Raw genomic sequence first — 13,693 nt, 5'->3', positions numbered from 1 at the left:
AAATTTATTTTATTATTATTATTATTATTATTATTTTTTTATTTTTTATTTTTTTTTACACAAATCAACATCTGGGATAACCAGATAAATCCATGACAACCCCTCTAAATCCTGGAGATGATCGTCACAGACCGAATCTGGAAAGCGGAAACAAAAACAAAAACACAGATGCAAAGATCATTTCAAGTTATCTTACATCTTCATCCAGGTTGGTCTGCTCCAGGTCTAACACTTTAAACTGGACTCTCTTCAGAATCTCCTCCAGAGACTCGCACGCTTTGTACTCCAGCTTCTCACCTGAGCACACAAACACACATTTAAGAGTTTATGTGCAGTAGGAGAAGAAACGAGGTTAAAAATACTGTAAAACACTCCGGAGTCAGTAGGGACAAGTTGGGAGTTGTCAAGTCCACAGATATACAAAAAGCAGAGGGCTCAGTAATTTGTTGGACTGAACTGTGCATGTGTGAGAAGATATTGAAAATTTGAATGTAAGAGAACGACTTGTTTGTGCTAGAGATTGATAAAAAAAAAAAAAAAAAAAAAAAAAACCGGTCAGGGAAAAAAATAAAAATAAAATCTAAATCCTGTCCCCGGCATGGAGGTTGTTTCTGTTTTGCTGTCTGCCATTGAAGCTATTGAATAAAACTTTTAAAATCTGAGATGAACACTGTTTGATAGCAACTGCCCTGGTGTTGTGTGACCTCATCTCTGCTCTGAAAATAAATAGTTAATGAACACTTACAGCAGGAAGATATAGAGTCACAATTTACATTCTGGTACTTCATTTTCTTTTAATGTAGTTGTTAAAGAGAAATTTGAAATCAGCAGGTCAAAGGTTTAGAAAAAAAAAAAAGGTGACCATAAATCAGCCACAGCATTCATAACGGAGCGTCTCTGGTTTCTGGACATTTCTTCTGAAAGGTCAAAGCAGTCATTTCCAAATAATATGGAGCACATCATCACTCAGGGGTAGAAAACCTTCAACATAGTTTCCAGCTATTCCCACAGTGGCTGTTCCAGCAGGTTCACCTCAAGTTCAAACTGTGCTGTGTTCAAAGAAATTGCACAAGAATGCAAAAGTCAGATCTCAGAATTTGCATGTCTCAGAGGGGAGAAGGTAGAAGTTCATGATGAGAAAACATGAAAAAGACCAGAGCAATGTGCCTTAAATTGAAAAAGTTGTATCTGGAAAAAAATATATACAAAAAAACAACCAAGCACAGGATTTTTGGAACAATAAAATCTGGAGTCGTGCAAGAGAGAACCTCATCCCTGGTGTGGTTTAACAAAAGCCTGCAAATTTCTATTCACTGAATTAATATAAAGATGATGAGAGAAATTTCCTCTGGAAAAGGGCTGCACCTAATGATTATTTTAGTAATTGATTATTCTGACGGTTAAACAGATAAAGAAATAGGACAATATGCATATTTGTCATTTAAAGCACAATGGTAGAAGTGCAACAAAAGATGCAAATACAATAATTCAACTACTTTTTGGGAAAATCCCACTGAAGGAATTCTGGGTAGAAGAGACAAAGAATACTTTTCACCTTAAATGCAAAATGTTTTTTTTGTACAAATGTTTTTTTTTGTACAATTTTGGCTTAATTAAGGCTCTGACTGTCTTGTAATTTCAGCAAATGGCCATTTTTAGAGTCTGAATACTCCAGTGAACAATTAATCTATGAGTAAATTAGAGATAACAATTATTTCAGTAAACAATTAATCACAATTCATTTGATTAATCATTTCAGCCCTATATGGATTAATAAAATACTTTGCTTTTTGACGATGCTTCTTCGTATTGGCTAAATAAATAAGGTATAAAAAGCTGCGTGTTGTTCATCCGAGCTTGTTTAAATTAACCTATTAAAGGCAGACAAAAATTCACAAGTTGAATGAACTGCTGTGTTATTTTTGTGCTTACCCTTCAGATCCAAGCATTCATTTCGCTGAGTCAGGTCTTTCAGTTCCTACAGAAACAGAAAGAAACGTGGTCAGAATGAGTTCATCTTGTCCATCAGTCTGCAGCAGACTTTGCTTTTCACATGAGGAAATTTTCACATCGCATTAGAGGAAATTCAATAAAGTCTGTAGGAGCGGTTTGCATCACAGATCTTGTGCAAATCGAGATAAACCTTCGGTACAAACATTAGTTCAAGGCGCCTGAAGCTGCTGACTGAGTCCCAGTGATGGCAAGTTTAAAAGGAAAAGCGTATCGCCGGCAGAGCGACGTAATTGGTCAGTACAGGTGGGATACTCAGGACAGGTTTTGTTGATAGTTTCCTTTTCTCTATTCTCTGCTGTGTTCTAATTACTCATATGCCTTTAAATCTCTGTATTGCTTTACCGCAATAAAAAAAAAAAAAAAAGTAGAGGAAGGTGGAGTTAACGATCTTTTGGCAACTTTAAGATGAAAAGCTTCCCATTAGAAGAACACCTTATATGGAGACTAAGGGTGGCATTCCTCAGCTTCCCTCAGCTACAGCTTTTGCACAGTTTAGACATAGCTTGAGGAGTCTTTTAAACAGGAACAGCAACAACAACAATGCAAAAGCGAAACTAAACTTCAACCCACAAAGTTACGCTATGAAAAACTAGAAAAATGGGTTGTAGAGTAAAAAACAAAAAAAAGGACAAGTATCTCTCAATTTCCGGTTTTGAAGTTTCTGTTCTGTAATTTAAAAAATCCAGGGTGGCACCCAGTACCGCAATGTTCCCGATTAATACACATTTATAAAAATACCCCCAACTCTGAAATATATTTGCTTTCGGCGAGTCTTCCTCCAGGGTTTCTTCTGTTGGTTCGTCTGGGGTTTTGTCTCTTTGTGGCACATCCTTGTAAGCTGAGGGGCTTCGGTTCCCAACTGTACATTCAAAGCAGTACAGATTTCAATTGTTTTAATATCTATTTTTTGTCTTTGATAGTCCGGATTATAAAACTTAACTTCATTGTAAAATGCAGCAAAGCATGGCTTCCCCTACCTGGAAGGATGAATATGACAGCCGACTATGATTATGAAACAACTTTTAGATGGAATTATTAATCTAATGTTATTTACTTTCAATTCCTACACGTTTTCCACTTAACTAAATTTAAGTACATTGAAGAACTGAAATTTCAAGGAAAAAATCAATTTCCTTTTTTTCCCCCATTTTTTTTCTCCTAAGAGTTTTTGCGGTGCTAGTGGTTGTATTTTTTGACAGTAGGCAGACAGGAAAAAGGGCGAGGAGAGGTCGCCGGACAGGGAGTCGAACTCGCGACGTCCGCCACGAGGAATAAGGCCTCAGGACGCTGGTCTAAGATTGTCGCTTACAATTTCATAACCGATCATCCTGTAGTGTGTAGTGTGTTATGGTAGATCGTTGTGGCCCCTCCAATCTAAATCAGGGGTTTTTCCCAGTGGGATCGTTAACCTGCCTGTTGAATGTGACAGGTAGCCAATCAGAAAGCGCAGATTTTCCTCCTGCTTTCTGAGGGGAAATTACCGAGGGGAATCCCAAACATCTGACACGGCGCAACCCAAAGTCCAGCGGACATTGGAGATGATATGTGGAAACAACATTAATGTTTATAAAACATTTGGTACAAAGAATATAGAAATGACGAGGGGAGGAGTTGGAGCGAAATCGCTACGTTGATGAACCCGGTAACTTTTCAGCTGTTCTTCGTTAACGTGACATAAATCGGTTGTAATGATTTTCATTCAGTCAGGACGTTACGCTGACACTAGAGCCACATGCACTGCAGGTAGATTGTAGTAAAGCATTGATTAATGCCTGGTTTTAAAATTAGTTAACTGGACTTGTAGCCATTATTTTGTGCCCAATGTTGGACACCACACGGCAGGATCGATCGAACCGTTATACCTAGGATTTCTGTCGTCTAATGTGTGGTTTCTCAAGTTTTGAAAATGGGCCGACAATCAACCGACAGCACTAAGATGGTGTAGTGTGAGCTGGACATTAAACTAAGGAAATGAGGAAGGGAGGGTCAGTGGAGAGCACCGGAGTTGAGCCTTTTTTCATTCAGTGTCATCAACAGAAAGAGACAAAGGCTGGAAGAGACAATAAAGGCGATAATTAAAATGACGTCGATAGTTTTAATTTATCTATGATTAATTGATTTATTGTTTATCACGACAGGCCTAGTTGTGGTATGTTTTCTGGCCATGTCGTCCAGCAGAGACATAAATTTAATGTATATAATTCTTTCTAAATGGACATGCAAACACTTCATCATCGCAGCAAACTGAAATAAAATTACAATTATTTGAACTTGGGCGATAAGAAAATACATTATTGCAATTGTGCTTCCTGCTGCTCGGCTCAGCCCGGCTGTAATATTGTGAAACATAATTTTAGAGGTGGTGTACTACACCTGCTGGTTCCCACGTGAAATCAACTTCAAGGTGTCTTGACTGCAAAAGTTATTTTTTAACATTTTTACATCCAGAGCTCCTCGTGTATGTTCACCTTGACCACTGACTGACTATAATGGCACCACAGATTGAAGGCTGGTATTTAACCTCCTGCCCTGGTAAAACATCCAACAAGCCCACACAAACAGGAAAACACACAGCATGCTGCCCTCAAAACTATGCACCAGCAAATCCCAGTCTCTAGATGATTGCTCCGTCCATTCAGGGTGAACTCCGCAACCCCTGCCCTACTGCCTCACTGCTGTGGCTGAATATAACAATGACAGAGTTCACGTCCTCTTGCATGACTCGACTGGTTTCAAAAACATGATGTTATGGTACAAATACCACATGCAAAAAGCCGAGCCATCGTTACACTAACAGAACGACATGAAGTGTTTGAGATCTACAGAGTTTGTGTATTCACGGGAAAAACAGACACGGGCATTAATGGTCTCTGGTGACATTTTGTGAAATCAAACTAGATTCCGCTGAGGGAAGGAGACGGATCTCTTAGGGGATTTTTTTATTAGATCTGCGCTTACTTACGATAAAAATGGGCATATGTTGGAAACGCTGACCAGATCAGAGTAAGTTTGTCCTTCTAAGCTCTGCCAGAACTCAAAATAAAGCATGACACATCATGGATCATTTCATGAGTGTTTGTGCTGTGGGTGGACTTTCAAAGAACAAGCATTTTAATTTTTGACCATTTTCATTTCTCATTGTTGCTATGTGCAGAGTTTCAACATATTTTTAACGTTACAAAATTCACAGTGACTTCAGATAGATATTTCCAAAGGGCGTCACGATTTAAACAGAAGGTGAAGGAGGGAAAAGTGCATGGATGGAAGGACGGGAACTTTTACATACCGGTACAACTTTTACAGAATTAGATTGAGAATTTTTTTGAAATGTAAAATATTTTGACATGAGAAACTTTTCTAAACCTCCTTATGTAGAAAACTTGTATGTTAAACTGTAACAGCATATAAAAGCTACATCTCTCATATTACACAAATATTTTTTTCATATTTACTTAACTGTCACAATGTTATATAGTGACAGTTTTAGTAAACATATTTAAACATAAAACTGTCACTATGTTATCACATTGTAACACGAAGTACATAATTAGTCAGAAAAACAAAACAAAAAAATCAAGCTCCTCTGCCATCTCCAAAAATGTCAGAAACAAACAATCAGTCAGGAGGAAGGTCTTACAAGTGTCAATCATTCTGGTGTACGCGCTGCTGGGTGGCAACAGCAAGATTAGCTTGCGCGTTCACGGCAGTTGGTGTGAGTGTGATTGACGGCACCGAGACCCTCCTCTTGGCTCTGATTGGTCATTTCTGACCAGGAGCGGTGTATTTCTGCAGATGGCAGCAGGACCACAAGGAGGAGGGAGAATAGCTCAGTTTCCCCCTGATTATCTGTTATATGGTCTCGACATAAAGTTTTAATAAATATGTAAAAAAAAAAGAAAAAGCATTATATTTTTATAAAACAAACGGAGCTTTAACTCGCCAGCCAAAAGTAACAATGTCTGCAAAGCAGATTTTTGAGTAGCCTAAAATCTATTTTAGTCGATCACAAATGTGGCTCTTCATACATGGAAATTAACAGCAGCCAGTTTAAAACAAAACTAATTTGTCCAAAAGCCATATTAATCTGCATGATGCAATGCTTACCATCTCAACAGAAGAGCGTATGGGCTACCTCCTTTAGCTTTATACATACACAGTGGATGTTCTACAAAATCAATGACAGATGTCCTCTATCATATAGCTCTGATATACAGCTTGTAAATGATAAAGGACTTATGACAGTAATTCCATGTAAAGAGGGCACCTGCATGTTTATCTGTACATTAAAAAGCTGAAAGCAGCCTATAATTTTACATCTCATTTACAAACATTTGCCTTTTTTTTTTTTAACAGCCACAGCTTTCAGGGAGAACATATGTCTACACAAACAAGCATTTAAAAATGACGGAAAAACACTCTTGCTCCAGATGGAAAATGCAATCAAGAGAAATGTGACACAAAGCTACCAAGTGTCTAAGATTTAGGACCCTGGTGGGAGGAACTGTGCAGTAGGCATTCAACATGCAGCTACTAAATAGTCTCGCATATATACACACACACACACACCAATGGCAATATGGAAAATCACCTGTAAGAACACTGGCAGGTCGCCACATGAGCAATCCAGCAGGACTTAATAAAAAAAGCATTTAGAGTGAAAAAGAAAACAGTAAATATCTGACACCTCTTCAAAAATAAATTTTTCCAAACACCTCTTACTGTCCAGTCATGCTTATGTGACCAGTTACTGCAAGGGTGACTCAGCAGAAATGGATGGTCTCTTTACCGGACAAGAGCTCTGCTGGTAGACCATAAAAATGAAACCGTGATGGTCAACATCGGACACAGGTTGGTAAAGACTTCCACTGGATTTGACTGAAACTCAAGATACAACTGTTGATGACAACATTTTAATAAGTTAAGGGGATTTGGACTTTGAATTTACTTTCTCTAATAATTAAGGTGGACATTTTCAAACCCTGAAAACCCAGACGTGGCATATATCCAAACTTGCGGGTTTCCTGCCTTTTCTTTTGTGCATTTACTAAATCAATTTACCTACTGTCAGACTTTGGGGATTTGGTGCTTACCACCCCCACAGGAGATGTGAGTGCTGAGCTTGGGAGCAGGGATGCATAATTAATTCCTCCTGATTGTTGTGCCACTGTACACCGTCTACTGTCCCCGCTTTACGGGCTTTGCACATTTGTCGCGACAAGCTTTTTGAATGATGGTGTCAAACAAGAAAGAGGTCAAGATGAAAATATGTTCCACACGGTCAGCTGAGAGTTTGGGATCTCAGCCTCGTGTGGATATTCACATTAATGTGCTAAGCTGCTGTTGTAAAAAAAAAATAAATAAATAAAATCACATGGGTACATTGCAGGAGTACGTTTACACACTTCAGGACTATTTGTAACATTTCCAGCTTCCAGAGTGATATAAATTGCTGAAAGACAACTGTGTTTTTTCCCCTCATGCTGGCTATATATTCCCCATTTCCTCTAGCGCTGTTACAAAAACACATCTGATGTTCAGAGGAAACAACTCCCAAATGAGGAAACTCCAACTACAGTAATAGAAATGAAGTTTGTGCGTCAGTTCACACACAAAGGCAGAATATCTGCAGAACAATATCGATACTTTAGGCGTCCACAGAGGAAGATGAAGAGCTGAAGGTTTGACATGACGAAACTGAAGTCTGTCACCAAGAAACTATAAAACAAACAACTGGACCTGACGATTGCCTTTTGTTTTTTCCTGTTTTATGTGTGACTGACCCTCATTTCAGTCACACGTGTATGGCTTCTCATGTTTCTGCAATCCCAGCTGATGCTCTGAAAGCACACAAGTTCTGAGGTGTTAGTGGATCGACTTCTATGATGTGAACAGACAACGTGATCTGTAATGGTGGGGTTCTTTTTATGTTTATTGCGGATTAAAAGACATTTTCTGATGCCGCCTCATATTTATCATCGGTTGTCTTGGGTGACGAGTTATAAATCTGCTCTCGGCTGACTAAAGAGTTTCTTTTGATTCGCTCACCATGAATGATTTTGCCTGCAACAATTGCAAAAAGCGGACCCAGCTTGAAGTGGTCACATGCAAAACAACCTACAGAACAAGATTAAATGTTTGAGCTCATTATGTTTCCAGGAAAAAGCTCATTTTATTGCAGCTCCGTCTGCAGCATGAAGGACAGGAAAAAAAGTGAACAGCTCACAAAATAATAATAAAAAATAAAGTTACTAGTTCCTAGGTGAGTTTGTTTTTGATGCAAGACAATCGTGACATTTCACAACTACAAGCAACAAGATAAGTTATAGACCGTTTCGATTCCACTCCCCACCACCTTTTAGAAATTATTTTGTAAACATTTGAACATAAAAAGCCCAGCAAACCCTTCACTAAATGTCCTTTTGTTGCTTCTTACCTGTATTTGCTTGAGAACTTTGGGGATAGGTTTACAGTTGAGTTTCTGACAGGCCTGTTTGTAGGAAGAGAGGATCTCCTCCACTGTCACATTCTGAGCTGAAAAACACAACAAGAAGGTAAAAAATTAGAAAAAAGTTAAAGAAGAAGGCAGAAACGTGAATGAGGATGGCTGGATTCTCTGCACACATTTGAGTGTTTAAAATGTTTAACAGTTGTGAATGTCACAGCAACACTGAATTCAGACTGACGTACTGAAACAGAAACACGGCTGTGGAGACACTATTAGGACACCTAATGCATTTTAGTTTTTCTAAACAGTCACACTTAGTTATGAAGCTGTCCTTCAAGTACATATAAATGTTACTATGACTCTATTGTATTTACTTTGTTTTTTAAATTAAGTGACAAAGCTACTCATCATCAACTCCTGTTCGACCAAAGCTTCCCTAAAATAAAGTGTAGGACTGAGACACAAAGGAAATACGGAGTTTGACTGCGACCTGTTTGTGTTTGGGCCTGAGGGAGCACTCCGCTCTGACACAGAGGATCAGAAAACATGACCCTCCCCATCTCCCACCCCCCACCTCAGGGTGCCCCTACTTAAAGCTGCAAAAAGGAGGCATTGTTCTTGGTTTTTGTGAGGGTTAAGTGCAGCTGCCACCCCCAGACTGTTGCAGAGACCAACTCCAGTCAGATGACTGGGCAACATTCAAAGCTACTGTTCTGGCTGAGAGGCTCTGCTGATAGACGAAGCAGAGGAGAAAAAAAAAGGAAATAAAAGCCCACGATAGACGGATATGAAAGCCAGAATCCGTACACATACATTTTAAAACATGAGGCCAATTGATCTGATTGACAAAAACAGGAGAATAATTATGGTCTTTGTTTCCATGAGCTCTTCACACACACGATCAGCACTCTGCCTGCGTGTGTGTGTGTGTGCATCTGACTTTTGCTGCAGTCAGCAATCTGATTTCACAGAGGTGAGAAACTTGTCTCCTTCACTGTCCGGCGGCATTCATCACTGGTATCCTTGCTCTCTTGCAGCAGCTCTCATTAAGTTCATCACCCAGCGCCTTGGTTAAAAGCAAATTCTGGAGAAAAATGCTGCAGTGTGTGAAATCGGCGATACAAGACCCGCATTTGTACTCTGGTTTTCTGTCTTCTAGAAAAAGCTCATTTTAATCATAAGTGGTTGGCACGTAAATGAGAAAGATGACAAAGCTGCTGAATTTGGTGGTGATGTAATAAAAAAAGAAAAGGATCAGACATTTCAGTTATATCCAGTAACGTTGTGGTACTCCAGTTTGGTTTTGAGAAGATATTTTCAATCTTGGTCTCGTCTGAACCACGTTTTTATATATTTTTCCCCCCTCAATCAAGTTCACAACTTCGGCATCCTTTTTTTAATATCAACTTGGTGTGCATCTCCTGGCTGCATCTGGACAAGTCTTTAAGTCAGAAAATTGCTGCTTTTCTTGATATGTTTGAAACACCATTATGATAATAGCAATGGTCTTGAAAGCCATCTTGGATGGATTTAGTCCTGGTCTTCCTACACTCAAAGTCTTGGTTTCAGATAGCAAAAGATGTGAACAACCAGATTTAAGACTTTTACTGGCTATTTTTAACACATAAATATGCCTTGATTTAATCCATGCCACTGTAGCGCTGGTTGCATCTTTAGGGTCATTGTCCACTATTTCAATCCTTTTCAGCTTTTTGTTTTTCAAAGGTTCACGGTATTTAGCTCCAGCCATCTTCACATCAACTCTGACCACCTTCCCATTGAAGAAGAGATTTACAGACTTCAGATTTTTGTTATAAAAAAGGAAAACTTGCCATGAATGCTTCTTTGTTTGTCTGTCACCTAAAATCACAACATGATGCATGTAGTTTTAACATGACGAATTCAGAAGGAAAACCTTTGCAAGTCACTGTAATCTTCCAACGAAATGCTTCCCTAGGCGACATGAGACTCTAAACGTTTGTGTCTTTTTGTGAATTACAGAGGTATAACATGGGTGCAATCATTAAATGCAACATTAACAGGTTAGATAGTTGCGGCAGTAATGTTTCACTCAAATGGGCATTTGGCAGGACACACCAGACTGATGCCAATCTGCATTAGTATTTTACCTCTGAAATGCATACAGAGCGAGCTCTGGCGCGAGAAAGTAGTCTATTAAATTTGTTCTGTACAGTTCATGCGTTCCAGCGAACAAAGTGTCCTTGGAAAAGTGCTATTGTGCAGCGTCGCTGTGGAGCAAGTGTGTGAGTAAACATTTCCTGAGACGAGGTGGGGAGTGTCTGATGCTCACTAGACTGTACTTTCACGCAGCTTATTAATTAGAGAAGGATAGAAGGGGAATTGGCAAAGAGCAGAGATCATTTAATTTAAAAATGATTCATCACCGCTATATTAAAAGAGTGCAAGGAGCGTGGCGCATGACGACTCCTCCAAATTTAAAACAAAGAGTAAGATGAGGAAAACAAAGAAAAACAAACATCCCCGACAACTGAAGTCAGTGATAAGAGTTGAAAGAGTGCAGGATCAGTAAAGCATGAGCTACAACTGCTGTCTGCATTTCTGCTGGCTCTGCCTTTGTTTTACTGCACTCTGCTCAGAGCTGCTGCTACATGCATGGAGGGGAGTGGTGATGAGGCACGCAGAGAGGGGAGGAAGGCCAAATTACTGAGCCAGGTTATGTCTTAGAAACACAGATTGAGAACCGGTGACACGCACAGCCAGAGGCAAAGAGATTAAAAGGTAATACAACAATGAGTCAGGAAATAAACTCCACATCAGAAAATGAAACAAAAACGAGACTGAAAGCACGAACAGTACAGGAAGCAGACTCCTGATCTAGAAAGGAAATGCATTCACAGACCAAGAAGGTTACACAGTATTGGTCTTGTTTAAGAGAAGGTCGCAGAATAGTTGAACTAGCCTTTATTTGAAAATGCTTTTAAAATCATGTTGTTGGCTATAGATTAATCAGCACTGAGTATAAAAAGACGACCACTTGACCTTTATGATTTGTACCCAAACTCTATATAGTTTCTACTTTTCATTAAGCATGTAATGAATAAACCAAACAAAGACAAAAATTTGTATATTCTGTCCATCCAAAACAAAAAGTTCAACTAAGCAGATGAACTGTCCACCAAAACTCATAAAATCTGTATCTGTAAAAGATTCGAGGCAAGATGTTTCGCCACATTGATATTTCCGGTTTGGAGGACACCGACGAAGAGACAACTCTCTTCTAACCAAGAAAACCTCCGAAAGGCCACATCTGTGTTTACCATTGCTGCTGGCAGCTCTCCACAGAGCTACAGCAGAGTTGTTTAAACTGTGGTCTGTGCAACAGAACCTTGTACTCTGCTGACTCCGGTTCTCAGAGGTGAACTGGGTTGTGCATATATATCTATCTATCTATATATATATATATATATATATATATATATATATATAGATCTATACCTATATAGATATAGATCTATATAGATCTATATAGATATAGATATATATCTATATAGATCTAGATATATATATAGATATGTAGATATAGATATATATAGATATAGATATGTAGATATAGATATATATATAGGTCTGTATATCTATCTATATATCGATAGATATATAAATATATATCTATAGATATGAGATATATATCTTTTTCTTTCTATATATAGATGGATACAGATATATATCTATATATATAGATATAGACCTATATCTATATATATATAGATATAGATCTATATCTATATGCAGGTATATAGTATTGATATTATAAAAGTGCCAATTTGCATTCACTAAATCTTTTTAGACTGTGGCAGGAAGCCGGAGCACCCGGAGAGAAACCTGCAAACTATTTATAAAGTTTAATTCCAAAATTTATTTTTTATCTGCACCTAAAGAGAATTTAGAGAGACCAATTAGACAGACGTGATTTTATATGGTGTGAGGAAGTCAGAGCGCCAGGAGAGAAACTTCAGACAGAAAACTGGTAAGATCCATTCACTAGGGGTACAAACGTTTCCAATGTTACTATTTAAAATCCCAATATAGAAAAACGAAAACAGAAAAAACCAATGCTAAGAGAGAAAAGTAACGAATTACTCGCCCAGTAAAAAACAAGAGAAGGAAAAAACACCCAGCAAAACAAACTAAGCAAAAACAAAAATATTGGCATAAATTTCCCCCAAAATGTTTCTTCTTCTATTCTGCCGTATATTTCAGGACCCCAATTTTCTGTCTGACTCACTTCAATTTCTGCTTCCTCAAAATGGCCACTTGTTTGGTCTTCTGCGCTGATCTGTTCATCCAAATTTAAAGGTTCTGGCTCTTCTCCAGAACTTTGTTCATCATTCTGGAGAGGAGGCCCAGGAGAAACCGTCACTCTAGTTGTATTTAGGTGGTCACTCTGAGGTTCTTCTGGATTCACTCGCTTCTCGTAAATATAAATGAATCCGTTTTGATACATATCCTCCCTGCAGGGTTCACCAGGACTGAGGACATGTTCATCCACCACCTGTATAGTCTGTTGTCCCCGAATCAAACAGGTGTAGAAATTTTCTGACTTAACATCTCCACAAATGATGGAGGACAGACTGTACAACTCGGTTCCACTTTCTCCTGGTACCTCCAGGACTGGATTGGGAACCACTGGAAATCTTCTTTCGACCCACCGTGGCAGAAAGAGAACAATCACATTATTGTTGCTCAGGATGTTTTTGCGATTTAAACTTGACCTGCAGTTTGAGCAACAAGGCTGGCCCCACAAATTGATCCAGTTATTAAACAGTGAAGCGGTGTCGTTTAGTGAAGTCGATGTCGGAAGTACAACAATGGGGCTGTTATTCAGTAGCTGTAGGAATGATTTTCCACATCTGGTACAAGTGTTTTCACTGTACATTTCGCAATCCGTGCTGCCACCGTATGAATCGAGCCAGACAAGAACAGACTCCAGTAAACAAGAGATTTCAAACTGTTTCCCCAACTCTGGTGATGGTTGTCTCTCCCTCAGTTCCCTTAAAACTGGGGAGATTTCTGCTGGGCCAAAGCAATATCCAGGTTGGTGGACGGCAGTGTAGATAAGACTGGCACAGTTTGGGATAGACGATGCCTCTTTGAACAAGTGTCTCCGAGCCAGACACCGTCTGGTGACGCTCAGGTTGAGGACACTTTGAAATCCGGCACTCATCCAGCTGATGTTGAAGTGGTTTGCAAATG

At 39.0% G+C, this 13,693-nt stretch overlaps 1 protein-coding gene across 1 annotated transcript in view; it reads right to left on the bottom strand.

Moving 5' to 3' along the window:
- The window catches only part of ppp1r37 (protein phosphatase 1, regulatory subunit 37), a 43,619-nt gene that overhangs the window by 13,198 nt on the left and 16,728 nt on the right, over window positions 1-13,693 (bottom strand). The window contains exons 2-4 of the mRNA XM_044120711.1: window positions 8,447-8,544; window positions 1,933-1,978; window positions 197-297 (exon numbers count right to left, since the gene is read on the bottom strand). Coding sequence (XP_043976646.1) covers window positions 197-297; window positions 1,933-1,978; window positions 8,447-8,544 — 245 coding nt within the window. The remainder of the gene's footprint in view (window positions 1-196; window positions 298-1,932; window positions 1,979-8,446; window positions 8,545-13,693) is intronic.

Source organism: Gambusia affinis, linkage group LG06 (genome assembly GCF_019740435.1).
Source record: "Gambusia affinis linkage group LG06, SWU_Gaff_1.0, whole genome shotgun sequence".
In the NCBI taxonomy this organism is placed as follows: Eukaryota; Metazoa; Chordata; class Actinopteri; order Cyprinodontiformes; family Poeciliidae; genus Gambusia; species Gambusia affinis.
This window is presented reverse-complemented; position numbering and strand designations above follow the sequence as displayed.